The sequence below is a fragment of the Arvicola amphibius genome, chromosome 3 (genome assembly GCF_903992535.2).
Source record: "Arvicola amphibius chromosome 3, mArvAmp1.2, whole genome shotgun sequence".
Classification (NCBI taxonomy): Eukaryota; Metazoa; Chordata; class Mammalia; order Rodentia; family Cricetidae; genus Arvicola; species Arvicola amphibius.
In genome coordinates this window covers 181,526,345-181,549,654 of record NC_052049.1, presented here as the reverse complement: position 1 = coordinate 181,549,654, position 23,310 = coordinate 181,526,345, and the positions used below count along the sequence as shown (strand labels likewise).

General features: G+C 44.4%; 1 protein-coding gene across 2 annotated transcripts in view; it reads left to right on the top strand.

Moving 5' to 3' along the window:
* The window catches only part of Tgfbr2 (transforming growth factor beta receptor 2), an 88,522-nt gene that overhangs the window by 54,476 nt on the left and 10,736 nt on the right, over positions 1-23,310 (top strand). For both annotated transcript variants that reach the window (XM_038323933.1, XM_038323932.1), the window contains 2 exons: positions 14,539-15,338; positions 20,979-21,120. In XM_038323933.1, the coding sequence (XP_038179861.1) occupies positions 14,539-15,338; positions 20,979-21,120 (942 nt within the window). The remainder of the gene's footprint in view (positions 1-14,538; positions 15,339-20,978; positions 21,121-23,310) is intronic.

Genomic DNA, 23,310 nt, shown 5'->3' with positions numbered 1-23,310 from the left:
CCTTGTTCTCTTGCTCCTCCTCTTCCTTATTTCTCCTTCTATTTATCCTCTCTGCCTGCCAGCTCTGCCTATCCCTGCCCCTGCCTTGCTATTGGCCGGTCATCTCTTTATCAGGGCAGTCAGGTGTTTCAGACAGGCACAGTATCACAGCTTCATAGAGTTAAACAAATACAGCGTAAACAAAAGTCACACACCTGAAAATAATATTCCCCAACATATTCTCTGCCTAGCAATACTTGTTCTTATTTTTAATAATAATAAATTACAGTATAATTATATCATCTCTTCCTTCCCCTTTCCTCTGTCCAGATTCTCCTGTGAACCCTCTTGTTCTCTCAAATTTCAAATTCCTTCTCTTTAATTGTTGTTCTTACTGGAGTACGTACACACACACACACACACACACACACACACACACACACACAGAGGCCCATGCACACTAATTATTTTTAAAGAAATCAGGACGTTCCAAACCACTTCTGACTCCAAATACAGCCTTCACAAATCTACAGGGAAGCAGACCATTGTGTCCCCAGCTGTGAGCACCGCTGACCTCAGGCTGCGTGCAGGCTTTAGCAGTTAGCATGGAGCCACACATGGGCTAACCTGAGATGCTGAGAGAAGCGGGGAGAGCAAGGACTCCTAACCACAATGCTTCGTTCCTTCCTCTCTCATTGTTGTAGAATTTCTTTTTAAATTAAAACAGCCTTTTGGTTTGTGAGCCTTGCTCTGGCAGGAAGACAGATGATTTTTCTTTCTTTCTTTCTTTTTTTTAAACAGTATCAGACATGTGGTTTCCTGTCTGTGTTTAACTCGCTAGCAGTACATCTCAGCCAGCTGGTTCCCTCTGGGCCCGTTGCAACCTTAATGGCTGTGCTTCATGCCATCCAGTCAGGCCATTCTGTGTGCACCAGATGCCTTGCACACTTTACTGTGTTCCAATGCCTTTCGAGTGCCTCCCCCCCCCCCCCACACACACACACTGATCTCATCTTGAGGTTGTCCAACCCAAGCACTGGGCAACTGGCTTCTTAGAAGAAATTCAGGGTTTGGTCTTTGATTTTTGTTTTGTTACAAATTCTCATATAGCCCAGGTTGGCTTCAAATCTTTTACACAGCTGAGGATGGCCTTGGCCCTCTTATCCCCCTCTTTGCTGTGTGCTTAGATTGCAGGCCTGCATCGCCGTGCCCAGTTTATGACCTGCTCAGGATCCAGCCTATGAATGCTGGCAAGTCCTCTGCCGACTCCACTCTCAGTACTGACCCTGAGCTTTCTGCTTCTCCTGCCTCCACTTCTCGAGTGCTGAGATGAGAGATATGCTCCCCTAAGCCCAGTGTTTGGGGTACTGAGGATCCACTCAGGGCCTCCTGCATGCTGGGCATGCAAGCACTCTACCACCTGGGCTGCATCCAGGTCTTCTTAGGTCTTGCATGCAAGCAATATGAAGAGTAAGTGGCACCGTGGCAACCCCAGGCCTCTGGTGACATGCTGCCTTCCGAGTGTGCACTCAGCCCTCAGAATAGCTGCTTTCCAGCTGTGCCTATCTGTTTTGAGAGGGAAAAAAAAGGCAGATTTGCTTTCTGGACTAAATACAGATTTTTTTTAAGAAAAGAAATAGGTGTGGAAATATGGTGGAGAGAAATTGTTGCAAGAAAAAGAAAGTTATGGATTAAAATTGATGACTGTCATTTGAGTGCTGACTCAGAGCTGAAGGAGCCTTGTATACAGACTTTGACTAGAGAGCGTGTTCCAGGTCCTTCAAAGGAACCTGAATCCAGACAAAAGAATATGAACTACATTGCAAATCAGTCAGTCTCAGCATAGGAAGTAGTTGAAGTATTGTAAGGTAAAGCAGTTCTCTTTTGTAAATTATCTTCCTCCTGAGCAGGCGTTCTGAAGCGAGATATGGCCAGAGGTTGGGAGCATGTACTTGTAGAACCCCATTCTTCCTGAATAATTGCGGAGGGCAATCCAGTGTGTGCACAGCCTGCTCTGGATTCATTCACTGGATATGAATGGCTGCTGTAGCAACCAGACCCTAGGGCTGGTACGGCACTGACTGCAGGTTTATGTCCCACCCAACTTGTTTCTATGTGTTCCACAAGCTCCACACCCATAGGCTATAGTATATGGTTGGTGTCAGATTGTGTTTGCTACTTTTAGAGAGTCTGTAGTAGAAGGGCACTTGTTTGTTTCCTGGCCTGCCCAGACTCCTGGCTGCCCAGAATCCTGAAATAACCACACAGAACCTGCATTAATTAAATCACTGCTTGGCCTATTAGCTCTAACTTTTTATTAGCTATCTTTTACATCTTAATGTAACCCATTTCCATTATTTTATATTTTACCACGAAGTTCATGGCCTACCAGCAAGGTTTTAACATGTCTGTCTCCAGTGGCTCCATGGCTTCTCTCTGACTCCTCCTCCTTTCTTCCAGCATTCAGTTTAGTTTTTCCCACCTAGCTCTATTCTTTTGCCCTATCACAGGCCAAGACAGTTTCTTTAATAACCAATAGTATTCACAGCATACAGAGGGAATCCCACATCAGAGAGTCCCATTATATAATAGGTTTAAAAAAATTCTCCAAGAAGCTGGCAAACTTTGTATACTGTTTTTTAATTCTAACCAAGCTAAATTCCAGGGAGTGAACATCTGAACTTCTCTACATACAGATACCTGGCTTTTGAAAGTCTAATCTGAGAGCAAGCCTCTCCTGCCTACTGTTATATAAACCTTTTGTCATATATAAAACTTTTAATTATATCTATTAAAAATAATGATAACAGGTCTGGGGAAGATGGCTCAGTCAGTGCTCACCTTGCAAACATAAGGATCTAAGTTGGTTGGGACCCTGGAATCCACATTAAAATGTGGAGTCTGGTAACATTTACGTGCAATCCCAGCACTGGGGAGCAGAGACAGGAGGATCCCTGGGGCTTACTCCCCAGCTAGCCCAGCTAATTTCTCAAGCTCCGGTCAGGGACAGACACTGTTTCAAAAATAAGGTGGGCAACTCTTAATGAACACCTGAGATGGGCTCTTACCTCCACACACACACATACACATTCATGCATGTGCACCGGCTCACACACACACATATTCACATACTACCCACACACATAGACACACTACCAAAATGTTGACTTTTAATAAAAAGCTTTCCTAAAGCCAGAAGGACAAATAAGAATTGTTTGCAGGCTTCTGGAGGTCAGAGGACAACATCAGATGCCATTCCTCATGCACTGTTCATCTTCTTTTTGAAGTCAGCTCTGTTACTGGCCTGCAGCTCACCAAGTAGGCTAGGCTAGTAGGCGAATCTCAGAGACCCCCTTGTTGTTGTCTCTCTAGTGCTGAGATTCCAAGCACAGACCACCATTCCCAGCTTTTTAAACGTGGGTTCTGAGGGTTTGAACTCAGGTCTTCCTGCTTACAAAGCAAGCACTTTACCGAGTGAGGTATCTCCCCAGCACCCATACAGGGTGACTTTGAAATATCCCAGCATTTGAACTTTGTGCCAATTGTGGCTAAAGTGGCAGCTACCAGCTTGAGGTTTAACCCCCACATCCCAAGAGTAATCTAGAAGAGGCTGTTGCATTGGACTTAAATTTATTCAAAGTGGAGTCAAGGAGAAATTCATGCAAAGGAGACTGTTGGGTAGGGAGGGGAGCTGGGGGTTGGCTTAGCTTTGAGATGTTTACAGTAGGAATTAAAGCAAAGCACACAGAGAGAAGGCCTCTTCCCTCCTTACAGGAAAAGAAATATTCTCAAAATCTACCCAGAATGCTTAGCAGTACTGTCACCACGGTGCCAGTTCAAGTTTGCCCTGTGTCTCCTGCCAGCTTACTCTCCTGTTGTTCAATTAAAATCACTTTTAATTGTTGCTTGCATTTTGTTTCCTTTTCGTGGAGACGATGAATGGGGAATCCTATCTCCCTCCACACTCCTCTGCTGGTTAATTGACTGGAATGTGCTTGTGGCTTGTTTTCTTGTTGGCCAGTCTGAATACAATTGTGCCAGCACTCTGCCAACGATGCCACTAAGAGACTTAGTTTTAGGAATGCATCGTCTCTGGCAGAATACCAAGAAACTGACTCCAGCTTTGCGAGAGGTACTTCTGGAACCTGAGAGTACGGATGAGTCACCCAGGGGGCACTCAAGTGCACACTCCGATCTAGTAATAACTTAGAATGGGGGCAAAGACGCTGCTTTCCAGAGAGCTCTTAGGTGATGTGCGCTCGATATGCTAGCCTGGGGATCTCGCTTTGAATGTCAAGGTACCAAGAGGTTCTGCACCACGACAGCAAGATGCTTAAAGATCCAGTGAGGTCAGCAAGATACGTGAACTCTACAGCACTAGAGCTGAGCTTGTTCCCTTTCTCTCTCCCTCTCCCCATCTCTCTCCTTGTCTGTGTGTCTGTCTGTCCTACCTACCTGCCTACTTAGATAACAACTTACACATTCACACAAATGTGCATGTGCGTGCGTGTGCGCGTGAACACACACACACATATGTGCACACATGCATACATACGTGGATATGTACACAGAGATACTTAGACAGAAGTACACAAGTAAACTGAGCAGGACTGTTTCTGGTTTGATTTCTAATGTGTGCTAAATATGGTAGCTGAAGCAACTTTGGGAAGAAAGGGTTTATTTGGCTTATACTTCTAGGTTACAGTCCACCAATGACAAATTCAGTGTAGGAGCCCAAGCAGGAACTAAGCAGAGACCATGGAGTGATGTTCCTTACTTGCTAGTTCTCTGGGTCCTGCTTAGGTAGCTGTTTCATGCAGCCTAACCCAACCTGCCTAGGGATGATGCTGCCCACAGGGAGCTGGTCCCTCCCACATCTACCATCCATCAAGACAATCCTTTATAAGACATTGCCACAGGCCAAAGTGATCTGGGAAGTTCCTCAGTTGAGTTTCCTCTTCCCAGGTGATGCTAGATTGTGTCAAGTTGGCAATGAAAACTGACCAGGACACAAGGCCAGAGCATTGCTGTTGTAAAGACAATTTCAGCCGGGCATGGTGGTGCACACCTCTAATCCCGCATTCGGGAGGCAGAGGCAGGTGGATCTCTGTGAGTTTGAGGTCAATCTGGTCAAAAGAACTCATTCCAGGAAAGCCAGGATTACACAGAGAAACCCTGTCTCAAAATAAATATATAAATAAGTACTAATAATAAAGTAAAGACACTTTCAGAATTTGTCTTATAGTTTCTTCTCAATTATATGTGATAAGATGTTTTGTAAGGCTTGGTACGGTTTGTATTAAAATTGTAGTACAGTTTATTGGAATTCCTCAAGAACAGAAATTCTGCAACGTTCACTCAATCCTGTTAGCACTCTGAGAGCTGCACATGCCCACTTCGATGGTGAAATCATAAGACAAACAAACACCCCCAAACAAGTTCCAGCTCCGGGCACGAGGAGGAGGTGCTGCTTTTGAGGGAAAGGAAGGAAGGCAGTTGTCTGAAGGCAAGTTGGGGATCATGAAGAGACTTATGAGATGCCCAGCAAACATATTTTATTACCAGGTTTTAAGATTGTTTGCCTTACAATAATTCGTTGATCTTGACACCTGTTTTATGTGCTTTTCTGTCTTTGTGTTTTATTGGACTAAAAAAGAAAAAATCAGAATACAATCAGAATAATAATTTACAAAGGCCAGGTTTTGTTCTTGGGCTAAATGTGCCTTGCATACCCTTGTGTTCTAGTATCATTTCTGTTGCAATGATAAAATGCCTGATAAAAGACAATTTGTGGAGAACAGTTTTGCTCGGCTCACAGTTCCAGGTTCCAGTCTATCACTGAGGGGAATGAGCTCAGGAGCCTGAGACAGCTGGCTGCCTCATGTCTGTAGTCAAGAGCAAGAGGAATGAATGCATGTGTGCTCATGGCTCCATTGCTTGTGCTCAGCTCCATCTCTCCACTCTCATACAGTGCAGGAGCATCTGCCTAGGGAATGACGCCGCCCACAGAGGGCTGAGTCTACCCACAATGGGCAACTTAGTTAAGACAATCCCCAACAGGCATGCTTACATTCCTACCCTCTGTAGACAGTTCCGCATTGAAATCTCCCCCCCCCCCCAGGTGATTGCAGTTTCATCAAGTTGGCAGTGAAAGCTGGCTGTCACACCTTGAGATGAAACATTGTAAATTCGGGTTGGTTTTCTTTTTTGGTCCCTATAACTTGCCAAAAAGTGTCCAAAAGGAAATCCTACTGGATACTCTGGGCCCTCTTTCCACATCACTGTCTCATTTTAGGGATAAGAAGTTCAGAGTAAGCCGGGCGGTGGTGGCGCACGCCTTTAATCCCAGCACTCGGGAGGCAGAGGCAGGCGGATCTCTGTGAGTTCGAGGCCAGCCTGGTCTACAAGAGCTAGTTCCAGGACAGGCTCTAAAAAAGCTGCAGAGAAACCCTGTCTCGAAAAACCAAAAAAAAAAAAAAAAAAAAGAAGAAGAAGAAGAAGAAGAAGAAGAAGAAGAAGAAGAAGAAGAAGAAGAAGAAGAAGAAGAAGAAGAAGAAGAAGAAGAAGAAGTTCAGAGTACAAGGGATGTGCCCGGGACACCTGGCCCAGGTCTGCGTTGCTGCATAGTCTCTATTCCTCCCTTCACCTCATAGTCTCCCTAGCACTGAACCCACAAGGTCATCCAAAGCTTTCTGCTGTGCGTGCCCCACAAGAAAGGACAGATGAAGCTGAAGATGAGAAATAATTTGCCAATTTCAGAGTCCAAAAAAGTAAATAGTTTTGAAAGATACATTTTTCATTTCTTTGCTTTTTGCCTTAAAAGATAAAAATTACTATGCCACAAAATTATACAGGCTGACAGGAAAACTCAGGGCAGAATGTCATGGTGTACTCTTCTGTACAATGACTGGAGAGTGAACAACTTGATTTCGAAACTAAGCCTTGTACACATACACACAGACATACATACACAGAGGTATATACACACACAGAGAGGGGGGGGAACACACCCAAAAGTATATACATACACAGGCATACACACACACACACACACACACACACACACACACACACACACACACGAGATGTAAACAAGTGATTCCCAGGCTCTTATGTCCTTTGTCATGCCCACATCTGATACTAGTGGCTAAAAAGAAGTTAAAACTGAAACTCTCTAATGGTTTTAAGTAAAAGTGACTCAGTAAAAACAAATAATGAGGTCAGCACGATGACAAAACCAACTCCAAGTGGAGGCCTGGGGCTGCTCAGTTCCCAGAGTGCTTAGTTATCATGTTCCAGTGCCACAAAATGGTGGTGCATTCCTGTCATGCTACCACTCTGGAGTTGAAGCTAGAGGGTCAGACGTTCAAGGTCATCCCCAGCTGTAGATAGTCTTTGAGGCTAACCGGAGCTGTGTGAGATACTGTCTCAAAAAATAAAGCAAAAAATAAAAACTAAAACAAACAAAAATTCTAAATTGATTGTTATTTATATCTTGATAAAAAGCTGATGAACACAGAAAATGAATTTGAGAAATGGGCTCCTGTGTTACTATTTAAAGTAGATGAGCAATTCCAATGAGGCATGTGGAGTGAAAATTCATTAATGTAACTGCACACTAGAAAGCGACATGTGGCAGTTTCCACTCCTCTTGGTGATCTGGTGTGTACGTTGATGAACATTACATGACGTCTAGAGAGATCCTTGGAGAGATGTCACTGAGTCTGTAAGAGCAAAGATGTCCACATGTCACCCGTGATCATCTGGAGCCACAAGATATGGATGCAACTGGCCAGGATGGAAGCGGAGCTAGGATGAGATACAGGGAGGGAAGGAAAAGCATCCTGTCTCAAGTCACTACCTTAATTAGTACTTTAAAATTGACACATTCATTTGTTTGCTTGATGACTACCAGTGGGAAGTGCCCTAGGGATCTCTACTGGGTAAGCATGCTATGAGCAACCCAGTGCCTGTCTCCACAATGTTGGAAAGCAGAAACTGACTCTGGACTGTTGGAAGGAAGGTCATACAGTGTTTGTGGATGTGTTGCTTAGTACCCTGCCTGCCAGAGCTCACTGTATGCTACTCGTCTTTCCGGAGAAGAGAATCACAGAGGTCTCCCCACTAGAGCATGGAGCTTCTTCCCAGACTCAGCAAAGTGGTCAGCAGCATCCCCAGTTGTTTACATGGAAATTCATGCACCAACCCAGGCAGATCTACCTGTAGCATCTGTTACCCACATCCCAGGGAGATGGGTCAGTCTTGAACTTGCTGTAGGAGCACTGTCAGAGGGGCCAGCACTCAGTGCTTCTTCCAAGGGCACTTTCTGTTCTGTGCATGTGCACTGTGGACTAATTGAAGTCAGATGAAGTCTGTAGAATTGCTCGGAGAGACTTGGAAACGCGTGTGAAATACTGCCGTGCTGAAACGCAAGGATCTCACATTTTTATAGATGAATATGTATTTCTATAATAATGCTTGGGCAGACTCTAACAGGAGATCTAAAAGGCAGGAAAAACTGAGATGTCTAAGTGACAAAGCATGCATGTGTCGAGGTGTTTGTTCCAGACAGAATGTGGCGTGAACATGTCTTTGATTTCTACTGCTGACATAATCCTGGGTACGGCAAACACGTAGAAATGATTCGGAGTGCTATTTTGGGGGCAGGCGTGATGGCTCAGCAGGTAAGAAAACTTAGTTCTCTAGCAGAGGACCCAGGTTTGTTCCTCAGCACCCACACAGCAGCTCACAACCATCTGTAAATTCCAGGGAATCTATGCTTTCTTCTGACCTCTGAGGGTACTATACACACATGGTACACATATGTTCATGCGGGCACACACACATGCACATGAAATAATAAATAATTAGCTTAAAAAAATAAATGATACATGTTAGTTAAAGGTGGGAGAAGCTGAGGCCTTTTGCTCACTGAGTTCATAGGACCACTGAATTCCACTCACAAAGCCCAGGCTAAGAATATTTGCTATTGCAAACATAGAGCCTCATTAAAAAAATGAACCTTCAAGAAATTCTACCCAGAGCTAGCGCTAATGTTCTAATATTATGTTACATAAAACACTTTTCATGGCAACTAGTCAGACTAGTTTCACAAGCATGGTTTGAGTTCCCGTATGTGTGAGGTCCTGTAGCAGGCTTCTAAATTCTCGTTCATGTTAAAACCTTTTCTCCTTAGCAGGAAAAAAAATGCCCACTTAGGGGCAGTTCCTCACTGTGGTTTGGAATTGAGAACGCGAAGTAGTCTCTGTGCAGATGGCATGGCCCTTTAGATGCCGGCACCACCCAAGAACAAACAGTATGGCTCACTGTTAAGAGCACTGGCTGCTTTTACAGAGGACCAAGGTTCAGTGCCCAGCACCCACATGAGGGTTCCCAACTATGTATAACTCCAGGGGATTCAACACTCTTTGGTGGTTTCCATTGGTACCAGGTGTGCAGGTGGTGCACAGGTATTCATACAGGCAAACACTCACACACATAAAAAGAAAAATAATTGATTGTATCACTGAGCAGATGGCCACCAAAGTGCTTGCTGTAGCCTCCAATAAAGACAGACACTGTATCAAATTGAAAGGTTAGTTAAAACCATTCTTCATTGGCTCTCAGCAGGGTCACTAGTGTGACATTTAGAAGCACTGTGGCATAAGGCTAAGAGCCCTGGTCCAATAGAGATTGTTGCAAACATTATCTTGCTTATTGCCTGAGTCAGTCTTGGGAAATTAAACACTCTGAACTTCAGTGTTCCTCTCTGGGACATGGGTCTTAAAACGGAGCTGTTTCTACCCAGCAGAGTTTCCTCAGCAATTAAATATGAGAATTATGTAAACCCTGTGAACCCAGCCAACACATGGCATGCACTCAGTTTGGGAGTCTCTCTTCCTTGGGGGCTGCCAGGAAGAAGCACATTCTGTGACTTTCTGGGCCAAGGAGACCCCTGTGTGTGTCCACACCTACAGCTCTCTATGTCTAATAGAGAAACCCAGAGGCCGGCACGGTGGCGTGCCTGGGCAGCTCTTGTTTAGATCCAGCCACATCCCAAAGCTTCCTTCCGGCCTCGATTGCTATTGTGACTCCCTTCACCTCTCCTTTGAAGCTTCTAGATTGACAGATGTTATTCACCCACTTCACACACGTACAATTTTATGTGTAGGTTTAAAAAAGAAAGAAAGAAAAGAAAAAGGTCACAGGAAACAGGGGAAAGTGAAGCTTTCATTTCAGACCTTAAGCCAGGGGATTTCTCGAACCTTCTGCAGTCAATGTCACATGTTAATTTCAGTTTGGGTACTTGCCACAGATTTAGAAGAAGTAGAAACGAACAAGGAAAACCTTTTCTACGTAGTTAGGAATTATAAACTGATCAGTAACAAATGAACAGTTCATGCAGGCATTTTAATGCATTAGAGACTCAGTTAAGAAATTATGCAGGCAATAGTTAAAAGTCTGAATTGTTTTTTCTTATATGTGGAAAGGCATATTCACAATGGACCAAAAGTAAAGTCCGTCCAAATCCTTCCAGTGTATTACAGGGCATTAAAAACCACATTTATAGGATAGGGGGCTGCTGATTTTTTTCTTATAAAAATAGTGCCAGATAGTAAATACTTTTGGCTTTGTGGAATAGAGCTGATCTTAATTCCAGGGAGGTCTCTATTAAGAGCATCCACAGAAGGCTTCTCTCTCCTTTCCCCACCCCATCTGTTTAACAACCGTTGAAAGTGTGAGAGTATCTTGATCACAAGGCTATATAAAAACTGATTAAATCTGCCTGCTTCAAAACGTAAGGCAATATTCATTCGACAGCACAAACGTAGGAAATCATGGAAGTAGCCCCACCTATGCCAATTGCCAGTATATCCCCATGGTACCAGATGACCTAACCTAGCCCCTGTAGAGCTCCTATCATCCCAAGAGGAACATTAAGTCAGTTATCCAAAGCAGTTCTATGGCAAAGTGTCTCATGTAGAGCTGGCTGTGGAGAGCTGAGACTAGCAAGCCTTCCCTTCCAAATATATCCACAGGTACTAGGGATATGGGCTGCAATTTGCTGTGGCACCTAAAGAGTATTTCATCTGTGTCTTTAATTTTGCCATCTGGGATTATGTCTGTGTGTGTGTATATGTATGTGTGTGTGAGAGAGGGGGAGGAGAGAGAGAGGGAGAGGGAGAGACAGAGGGAGGGAGGGAGGGAGGGGGTGGAGGGGGAGAGAGAGAGAGAGAGAGAGAGAGAGAGAGAGAGAGAGAAAGAGAGAGAGAGAGAGAGAGAGAGAGAGAGACTGTCATGGTCTGCCATCCCAGCTGCCTCTCATTCCCTGTCCCAACACCCACATTTGGTAGCTTAGAATTACCCTATAACTTCAGTTCCAAGTGATCTGATACCCTCTTTGGCCTTTGAGGGCACCTACACACACACACACACACACACACACACACACACACACATAATTAAAATTAAAACAAATCTTAAATAGTTTATGTTTTGAAGGCTTTGTTACCAAATTATATATCTTTTCCTATATTTTTAAGATTTATTTTACTTTTGTGTGTATGAGTGTTTGGCTTGCATGCATATGTGTGTACCTGTGAAGAACAGAAGAGGGCGCTAGACTCCCTGAAACTAGAGTTAGGACAGGACGTTGGAAATTGCCATGCGGGTATCTGGAGCTGAACCCAGGCCCTATGCAAGAATAACGACCTCTCTTAGCTACTGAACCATCTCCCCAGCCCTCTGTCCTGTTCTTAAAGCGCATCAGAACTATGCTCTTCCCATCCAGTTCCTGAGGTTCTGAAGTTTCAGTTACTTTTGTTTTGAGTGGCAGAATTCTGGTCTTGGAATTTAGCAGTGGATTCAACAAACATTAACAGGTAGAGTCACGTGGAATCTGATTATCCCATGTCCACATGTTCACACGTGGAACCCGATCATACCAAATCCACATGTTCTCCCTTCCTTTGTCTTTGGGTAATATCTCTTTCATGACTGTGTCAAATGCCAGTCAAGTACCATGTTTCCTCTAAGACACCTTAGTCATTTTCCTAGCCACCTGACTTGAATGCTCTCCACTCTCCTAACCCCAATAATTGAAGTAACTGATAATTTTCAATTGAATAATTATAAATCCTATGTCTGATATCAAATCCATCTCAATACCCTCTACCACCTGCTTCTTTCTCTGTCCTTACAGAGACGTTCTGGAAAGGGTCCTCAGATACGTCATACATTTTTTTCTCCCTCACGAGGATTCTTTCTGCACGTCATGGGTGATTCTCATCTGCCAGGGAACACATCAGAGATGCTCCCTCCTCCTGTACCTCCTATGTTTGTCCGAATTTCCTCACACCCCATCAACCCACACATTGCTCCATTTGCTTGGCTCCCTTCTGGAATGTCACATATTTTGCTCAGCACTTGTGTGCATGCCCTGACTCCTCCACTGGGTAGGATGGGGACAGTGACATGACAGTAACAGACATTCAGGGATGCTGTGACTATGGTGACAAAGACTCATTAAGGAATACCTCTAGGTCAGGTGAACAACACATGGCTAGAATTCTGGCATTTACATGGATGTCTTCAACTACCCTGTAGCCGTTATAGAAGACTAACCAAGTCCTTTTCCCCCAGAGAAGAACTAATAACAAATGACCAAAGCGGGCAGATGAACCAGAGTTGCATATAAGGCATTGTTTGGTCTCAGTTGTGCCATCTTCACCATCGGCAGCAACCAAATGCATGGCAGCAGGAGGGAGACTGACTGCATAGAAGACTTCCAGAGACTACTTTCCCCACTGCTCAGGCCCAGAGCTGGTGTTTCAGGGCAGCCTGGGTGGGAGTCAGAGTGAGCAGAGTGAATTGGAGGTTCGGATCAATAGGAACAACAGGACTGTGGCAGTCTCTACAACACTGGTTCTCAACCTTCTTAATGCTGTGAAACTTTTAATACAGTCCCTCAGGTTGTGATGACCCCCCCAACCATAAAGTTATTTTGTTGCTACTTCATTACTGTTGTTTTGCTACTGTTATTAATCATAATGTAAATATCTGCGTTTTCTGATGGTCTCAGACAACCCCTGTGAAAGGGTCATTCAATCCTTACAGGGGTCACGACCCGCAGGTTGAGAACCACTGTTCTACAGTTTTATCAGGTTCTATATGAATTGGTTACTTTTGCATTGCTATGACCAAATGACTTGACTGGAATCAAATTAAGGAAGGAAGAGATTTTTCTGGCTTGCGGTTTGAAGGGATACAATCAGTCCCAGGGGTGAAAGCAGGCTGGCAGGACCTGGCCACAGCGCATTCATAGGAAGCAGAGAGCATGTTACATATCTCAAGACCCGCCCTAAAAGAACCACTTCCTCTAGGGAGTGAGGTTCCACTTGGTGAAGGTTTTATAAGCTTCCAAAACAACACCAGCAGCTGGGAATCGAGTTTTCAAACACACAGCCCTGGCCAGGTGGGGAAGGAAGCCGGTTAGCGCTAAATCGCATCACTACGTAAACAACTGTTTAAAAACAGGAGTTACATCATTCTCTGTCTACACTCAGTGCCTTGATCTTCATTTTCATTCAGCACATTGTAGTTACTCAGCTCCGATTATGCTGCTGACACACACAGAAACACAGCCACACGAGAAGGGTAGAGAAGCCATACGACTATGTAACACAAGACACTTTACTAAGTTTCCCCAGATTTTCTTAGAGAGTGGCCTTTAAGCTGAAGATTGAAGAGTAGAAGATATTTGAGTGAATGGTCTCAAGCAAGGATTAACTTTGCCTCTCCCCAAGCTCCCACCTCCTCTGCTCCTGCTTTGCTCCACATCTAGGCCACCCTGATCAGCTCTGTGCCTGAGGGGTAAGGAAAAGCATAGAAAGATAGTATCTTTTGGAAGTCTGTTATGTTATGTCAATATGGTATCTGCATGTGTGAGTGTGTGTGCGCGCGTGTGCATGTGTGTGCATACACAGATTGGTGTTTATGTCTGCAAGGAACACAGGTATGCTAATGTATGCATGTGGATGCTAGTGGATTTCTTAGGAATGACATGTACCCTTTTTGTGACAGGGTCTCTCACTTAACCTGAGCCAGATTTGGCTAGTCTGGTTGACAAGTGAGCCTCAGAGATCCACCTGCCTTCATTTCTCCCAACCTGGAATTACAAGCATGTGTGCTTTTATATGGGTTCTGGGAGTTTAGCATAGGTCCTCATGCTTGCAAGACAGATGCTTTACTGATAGAGCCATCTCCCTGGTTCGTCCTCCCGGCCCCCGTGTGCATGATTGCTGATGAAGAAGAGACCTGAAGCCAGTATTATCTAACAATGTCTTATGTATCAAACTTTGGTTGACATGGTATCCTTGATCATATTTGATTTTGTTTCACCTTGGGAAGGACATGGATGGTGTGCTAGTATGTAGTATCCCTGCCAAGAATCACTATCTAGTGTCCATGGACACAGCTGGATGCTACTATGTACAAGTACATGGTTTTAGACTTGCTTCCTGGTGGCTCACACTTTCTCCTGCCTCATCTCTCCATCAGAATACACCGCCAGCAATCCTGACCTGTTCCTGGTCATTATCCAAGTGACTGGCGTCAGCCTCCTGCCTCCACTGGGGATTGCCATAGCTGTGATCATCATCTTCTACTGCTATCGTGTCCACCGGCAGCAGAAGCTGAGCCCGTCCTGGGAAAGCAACAAGCCCCGGAAGCTCATGGAGTTCAGCGATAACTGCGCCATCATCCTGGAGGACGACCGTTCGGACATCAGCTCTACGTGTGCCAACAACATCAACCACAACACGGAACTGCTACCCATTGAGCTGGACACGCTGGTGGGGAAGGGCCGCTTTGCCGAGGTCTACAAGGCGAAGCTGAAGCAGAACACTTCGGAGCAGTTCGAGACTGTGGCCGTCAAGATCTTCCCCTATGAGGAGTACACGTCGTGGAAAACGGAGAAGGACATCTTCTCTGACATCAACCTGAAACACGAGAACATCCTGCAGTTCCTGACTGCCGAGGAGCGGAAGACAGAGCTGGGAAAGCAGTACTGGCTGATCACGGCGTTCCATGCCAAGGGCAACCTGCAGGAATACCTCACCCGGCATGTCATCAGCTGGGAGGACCTGCGGAAGCTGGGCAGCTCCCTGGCCAGGGGCATCGCCCATCTCCACAGTGACCACACTCCATGTGGGAGGCCTAAGATGCCCATCGTCCACAGAGACCTCAAGAGCTCGAACATCCTCGTGAAGAATGATTTGACCTGTTGCCTGTGTGACTTTGGGCTGTCCCTGCGTCTGGACCCTACTCTGTCTGTGGATGACTTGGCCAACAGTGGGCAGGTAAGTGCAAGCTGCCGCTCCAGACCCTAAGCTCACGCTTGGCCTCACCTCTACCCTTTCCTTCTATTTCCTTGTAGTCGTAAAAAGAGTTCCACAATAGCCCAGAATGGAATATAGCAAAGGTTTGTTTATTTGGGGATAAATATAGGGATATAAGGGTAGCCATCTGCAGTCCTCTGACTGCTGGGAACTGGAACTGAATCCAGCAGAAAAGAGGGCTGCACAAGCTTTTCATCTGCACTTACAGTACATGAGACCACACCCTGAGTGGGTGGTATCTTAAAGGCTGTTGGCTAAAGTACTTCCCACATTTCCTCTCTGAAATTTTTCAATTAGAGAAGTGTAAGTGTGTGTGTGTGTGTGTGTGTGAGAGAGAGAGAGAGAGAGAGTGAGCACGTGTACATGTGCACATGCACACATACACACACACACACACACACACACACTCATGTGCACACATGCACTCACCCCAGCATGCATGTGTGGAGATCAGAGGTTGACATCAGGCGTCTTTTCTTCATTGCTTTCCACCTTACTTTTTGAGACAGGGTGTCTTACTGAGCCCAGAATTCACTGATTGCTAAAATTGGTGAGTCCTGCTCCTTCAACCCCACCCCAACCCAGAGGCACCGGGATTACAGGTACACCAGGGTGCCTGGCTTTTACATGGGTATTGGAGATCTGAACTCAGGTCCTCATGCTTATGCAGTGAGCACTCGATCCACTGAGCCATCTCCTGGCTCCTCATTTAATATACTCATTAGTATACTATAAATAAGTTATACTAAGTAGTGCATTTCATTATGACATTTCCATCCATGCATATAAAGAACTTCAAACAATGCCTTGGGTGAATATCTTCCTATTATCCCTTTTCTTCCCTGCCTTCTTTCTCCTCCCATGTCTCTAAATGGCCCCCACCCCTTACTTCCATTTCCATCTCTTCCTCTAAATCCCACATGGGATAGACAACACTCAATATGTCTTCCTGAGCCTGGCTTATTTCAGTTAACATGATGCCCTCCTGGTCCATCCATTTTCCTGTAGATGTCATCTTCTTGTTCTTTACATCTCAATAAAACTCAACTGTGAGTGTATGTCCCACACACATGTGTTCATGTATGTCAACCCAGGCTGACCATATAACTTGGCTATTTTCACCTCCCCTTTTGACCCACACACCTGGCCTCTTGTCTCAAGGAGCTCTACATTGTGGGACTTATTAAAGGAATCTAGAAAATTAGCATGTTAGTACCCATCAGTCCCCACCACCCCACAGTCTCTCAACTAGGTTACCTTCGTTAATAGATAGCATTTTCTCAACTCTGTCTTCAAATCCTTTCTAACCTGAGTCAGCTGTTGCTGGCTTCCCATTCCCCTTCCATTTGCAAATGGTTGTCTTTCTTTCAGGAACTGTTGACATCTTATCTCTAACTTTTCCTCTCATATGGTTGTACTAGATCTTTTCTGCTGGTTAGTCTTAGTGGTTATACTGGTTCTAGATTCTAGAAGGAGACCTTGAAGTCCAAATCCACACTTACGAGGCTACCAAAGATACCCAGCATGATGCCAGGCAGTGAAAGCGACCAATAAGTATTTGTTGAAGGAGTGAGCAGTTCCATTTGTCTGTCTGTCCATCTGTCTGTCTGTTATTCTGTGTGTGCAGTGTGTGTGTGTGTGTGTGTGTGTGTGTGTGTGTGCAGGTACACCTATGTGTCAGTGCACATACACATGCATTGTGTATGGAGCCCAGATCTAGTCCTCCATTGCTGCTCACCTTGTTTGGGGAGACAAGGTCATTTACTGACACTGAAGCTCACCGATTTGGCTGGGCTGGATGGATAGCTAGCTCTAGGGAGCCTCCTGTCTCCGCTCCACCTCCATGCAGTGGTAGAATCAAAGGGTGTGCCATCAGATCCACCTGTAGCATGGATTCTGGGGACTGAATTGCTATCCTCTTGCTGGTCTGGCAAGCGCTTTACTCACTGAGTTGTCTTCCCAGCCCAATGATTCCATTTTTGAGGCATTGTCCCAGATCCAAATGGAAAGCCTTAGAGGAAGGTACATTCGGAGGATTTCCTTCCCAGGTGACAGCCCATGACTAACACAGTGGCTGTACCATGCGCACCACAGCTCTCTGTAGCTGGCTAACAGGGCACACTCTAAAACCCTCCTCAGAATGAACCGCACTTGTGAGGTTCCTGCCTTGTCAGGGCTCTGCCCCTAGCAGCACGTGCAGGGCAGAGGTCATCTTGCTGAGACACAAACAAGTCAATATGTCAGGGCGGTGACTCACAGAGCGCTCTGTTAAAAAGGAAAATGTCTTCTAAGACAGGCCGATAAGAACTATTCTTTGAAACAAATGGCATTAATTATTTGACCTCTGTATGACAGTGATGGACATTGGATGAACTCATATATGCTGCAATATCAAAATTTCCATTTGAAAACCTTTCCTTAGAAATGGCTTTCTCGCCGGTCGGTGGTGGCACACGCCTTTAATCCCAGCACTCGGGAGGCAGAGGCAGGCGGATCTCTGAGTTCGAGGCCAGCCTGGTCTACAAGAGCTAGATCCAGGACAGGCTCTAGAAACTACAGGGAAACCCTGTCTCGAAAAAACCAAAAAAAAAAAAAAAAAATGGCTTTCTCTTTTCCCTGCAGCCCTGTGTTTGTTTAATGTAAATCATAAAACTTATCACAGGCCTAAATAACCAGAATATAGCTACACATCACATTCATAGAAATTATTGTATGATTTGGTCTTTTCATATGGCTTTAATTTAGCAGAGATTTATGAAATTATGTCATAGAGGCCATGGGGTAAATTAAAATTAAATGGTCCTTAAGTGACCCATATGAGTGACAATTATTTTCATCAAGAGTTTTAGAGTTTCAAAAATGAAAAAAAAATCTAATTTGCAAAACTAAAAATAAACATGTAAAGGGTTGGAGGATGACTTAGCAGCTAAGGGCACTTGCTGCTCTTACAGGGTGTTATTCTAGGGGTCTTGACCAGGTTCCTTTTCTCTGCCAGTTAGAGAATTAAAAGGTAAGAAAAAAAACCTCAAGGGTGAAAGGTGGCAGTGGGAAAATTGCAAACAACAGCAAACAGGAATGGGAAGAATCAGCAGTTGAAGGAAGGTTTGTTGGGTTGAAGAGACTCAGACATGCAGCAGACACACAGAAAAGGGGGCCTGCAGAGCACTGGGGGGGGGGGGGGAGGATGTGGAAACTGATAATCCAGGATCTTCTCGAGGACTGGGGCTTTTATCTTCTCTGATGGCTCTTATTCCCCTAATTTATCATTGCTCAGTTTGAAGAAAGTTAGAATGGTTAATTGGCTCAAATATCATACAGAATGTCCTGACCAGGCCTTGAACTTGGTGAACCCTCCATCCAGAGGCCTACTGGTGGGAGATTAAAAAGAGCCCATGAGGCCCTTGTTTTAAGCTGCTAGTATTTTGTATTAGGTCCCCAGGGTGAAGAAGAAGTCAGCCATTTTGGAAGTTCACCATCTTATTACCAAGTCGTAGCCCTCCTCACTGTTTGTCTCCCTTTCACGGACTCTGATCCTTAGTCCCTCCAGGGGGAGGGACCCGTATGGCAGGGGGAGGGAGCACCCGTATGGCAGCTCACAACAGTGTGAGACACCAATTCCAGGGCATCTGAAGTCCTCTTCCAGCCTCTGTAGGCTCCTGTGGTGCAGGCCGAACACTCACTGCATAAAATAAAACTAAATAAATCTTTAGAAATAGATAAGCATCTAAAATATCATAGCTGTGGCCCTTGAGGTTATCTGTAAGAATACTCAATAGCAGGATGGCATATGCGGTCACATTACTGGCTCTGGGTTGGGATACTTGTTTGAGCATGTTTTGTTTAGAGTCTTTGAAGAGCTTTCAGAGAGAAAATAATAGTATGTGTTCTGCCTGCCTGTGTAATTCTCATCATTTAAAACAGCACTATGATTTTTTTTTAAGAGAATCTGCACAGGGCTGTAACTCAGTCTTTGCTGTAACTCAGTCAGCAAAGTGCTGGCCTAGTGTGCATGAAGCCCTGAGTTTGATTCCTAGCATTGCCAAAAAAAGTGGTTGTGGTAGTATTCTCTCAGCACTCTGGAAAGGGAGGCAGGAGGATCAGTGGTTCAAGGTAATCACCAGCTACAGAGGATGAGGCCAGCTTGGGCTATATGAAACCATGTCAAAAAAAAAAAATAAAGAAAGGAATAGAGGGAGGGAAGGAAGGAGGGAGAGAGGGAGGGAGGAAGAGAGGGAGAGAGGGAGGGAGGCAGACAGGCATACAGGAGGGGCTAATTAACCTATAATACTTAATACTTGTATAGCTTAAAGACTAAGACTTCATATTAGAATATTAAACAATCTTTAAGCAACTGTGCAGCAAATGAGTAAAAAGACCTCAAAATGTAAGCAGTATATAAGTATCTTGATCAGAGGCAGAAATGTACAGTGCAATATGATAAATATATGTTAGATATATAAAATTGTGTCAATATACAAAATGTCTTAGGCAGACGTAGAAACATGCATGTATACAATATGACAAAGTAACTTTGCATAGGTGTACAAATATTATAAACAGAAATAGGAGCATGTTCAATAATAAATATAATTTGAATTCATATCAGTATACAAGAATCTATACCAATGTTAACTGTCTATAAATAATAGCTCACAAGTATTCACTCTATTACTCACTATTATTATTAGTGTGAGTAAGCTCACACTAATCTACTTATTATCCCATCCAATTTCCCTTTTTTTCAAAGAAGATCTCTGAGCCTACATAATTTCCACCCTAACACCCAACCCTATACCAGTTATAATCACCCCAATCTTTTCATAATTTTAAAATTTTTATCAGTAGTAAAATGCAGGAAGGAAAAAAAGAAGGAAAGAAGGAAGGAAGGGGAGAGGGCTAGGAAGAAAGAAAGTACCCCACCCCTCCTCCAGCTGAAGAGCTGTTGCCAGTGGATGGTTGCTGGGGAGAAAGGAGAGGGGTCACGTGTCTTCAGTGGTACAGCCACTGATAGTTACCCTGATCCCAGAAAACCCCCACTAATGTTTTTATGAGTAACACTAATCAAATGCAGTGGATCATTTCAAAAAGACATGGAAGTGGGTATGGGACTTGTTAGCAAGAGGGGATTCAAGAAGAGGACAGGAAATAAGAGAAGATAGTTGTTGTGGGAATTCATTCAGCCAATAGCCTCTTGGATAGCAGCCCATAAGGGCATGGCCTGAGGAAACAGGAAGCATGAAAGCCCTTTGCTTTCTCTTGGTTGATGATTGGAGTTCGGTTCACAGCTTCCAGCCCCCACAGAGGACCACGGCTCTCTACTCTTATTGTGAGTTCTCTTCCCAAACCAATAAATACTTGTTATCCTTTATTCCAGGCTCTTGTGGACCTCCTTAGTTACATCTACAGATAATGGGGGTGAACTTGATCAAAATACATCATATACAGTAATGAAGTTATCTAAAAATAAAAGAAGAAACCTCAAGAAACAAACTAAACCATCTGTATATGTGAAACCCAAGCTCAAATCCCCTGTGACAAATTCACTCAAAATTGAAGTTCAATTATGAGCTTCATTCTGTGTTTTTGTTTTTATCTTAAAAGGTGGGAACTGCAAGATACATGGCCCCCGAAGTTCTAGAATCCAGGATGAATTTGGAAAACGTGGAGTCCTTCAAGCAGACAGATGTCTACTCCATGGCTCTGGTACTCTGGGAAATGACATCCCGTTGCAATGCGGTGGGAGGTATGTACTTGGGTCCCCATTCCAGATGACATAATGGTGTCTGTTTCCAGCACAGTTCCAGGGTTCAGCACGGAGCAGTGGACTCCACACTGAAAGGCAGCTGAGCTCATGGAGAGCACAGGTCTTCTAGGATTATTCTGAATCACTGAGGTTTCTCAGTGAAGAACCACATTGGGAACAGAAGCCTTTCAATACACCTAGAGGGAATTACATTTCTCTCCGCAGATGAGTTAATATCTTGCAGGAGGTGGTCACTAGAAACAGGAATAAGAATGACTTTTATTGACCTAAAGGGGAATAGTCAGAGGAGCATCTGCATTTTGTTTCTTCTCCTTTAGATTTAAAGGACTGAGAAAATACTTGACTAAATATTTGCCCTTGTAGACGTGACTTCTTTTTCACAAAACTAAGCAAGATGGGTTGATATGCCTGTTTGGGTTTTAAAACTCCAGGGATAGTTAATAAGGAAGGTAGCTAACCCGTAAGACTTCTCCTCTCCATTCAGTAGCTTGTACAAGTCTCCCCTGGAAAATGAGTATACTCCAGCCTTGTCCAGATGAAGCCAAGCTTAGCTTCATTCTTTTTGCGTTTTTGTTTTATAATAATATTGGACTTACCAAATAGTGTCAAGAAGAACACAGAGAGCTGAGGAAGTAGCTTAATCACTGAAATCTTACCACACAAATGTGAGGACGTGAGTTCAGATCCTCGGCACCCATGGAAAAGATGGGTTTTGTGGAGGGCGCCTACAATCCTGGTGCTGGAAGGCAGACACAGGAGGATGCCTGAACTCCATGGCTAGGCAGTCGACACAAATCAGTTTGCTTCAGGCTGAGTGAGAGACCCTGTCTAAAAACATAAAGAACAATGTCAACCTCTAGCCTAAACACACACACACACACACACACTCACACTCAGATACACAAAATTAAATAAAAATAAGATTAACACAGAGATCTAGAGGTGTAATCCCAGCACTCATGATGCTAAGGCAGGAAGATTGAAGCAGGTTCTAGGTCAGTCTAGGTCAGTATTAACTTATGGACCAGCCTGGACCACAGAGATGATTCTGTCCTCAACACAGACACTGATAAACAATTGTTACAACAGCAACACAGATGCAGAGATGCCAGTCCACCCATCCACCTTTAATCCAGTTTTAAGCTTTGCCTAAATCCAAAAGACAAGAAATGATCTAACTTCATTAAAGCCAGGACATTAACATTAGTGCTGTGCTCCATGTTGCCCACAGACCTCACTTATACTTCCGGGTCACCAGTAAGGTGCTCTTCTGAAAGAAGACTCGGGTTAGGATTCATGTGGGTCTAACTCATGTGCTTTTGTCGTCTTCCATGTTCTTGGTATTTGTGAAGTTGAAATAAGCACCTCAGAGTCTGGATCCCACTTTGGGCTCTGCTGGTGTCTTCTCATCATTAGATTGAGATGACATGTCTGGAATAAGAACACCACAGACACTGTGGTGACTCCTCTGCACATGAAACCAAGACAGGCTCGCTGCTGTCGCCTAGGAGGTCTGACTGCCAGGTTCCCCTCTGTAGAGATGCCGTTTTCCAGTCTGTAATGAGCACTCACCAGGGAAAGAGACTCTGGCTTGTTTATAGTCTCACCTGTTAATTTGAGGATAGACGGAGAATTCCCACCTTAAAGGATCATCACAGTGATGTTTGCCTCATGCAAATGTTTTTGTTTTTCTTATCCCTTGTAATGAGTAGGTATCTACCTCTGAGAGAATCTCTACCCTTCCTCTCACAATCCATTGTTATTTAGCCATTATTTGTGCATTTCTATCAGCTGGGGACAATGGATATTTCTTTCATTCTGTGGGTGTCCAAAAATGGTATTGTTTATTTCGTTGCTCAAATAGCGACCTCTTTGGTTAGTCACCCAAACTTGCTAATGTATTGCCCAAGGCCCTTCCAACTGGTCCCATTGCTAGTTCTGAGTCTTTATCCCTTGCAGAAGATGTTTTGCTCCCCAGAACCTCAAGGAGGATCTAGGTCACCCCTTCTTCATCCCTTATTGAGCCACTGTCATCTAGTTCTCTGGCCTTTGTGGAGACGGTGATTCCTATCTGGATGGTACACTTCTCTCCTGGTTTCCTGCCACACTTCTAAAACTATCTGTGTGTGTGTGTGTGTGTGTGTGTGTGTGTGTGTGTGTGTGTGTGTG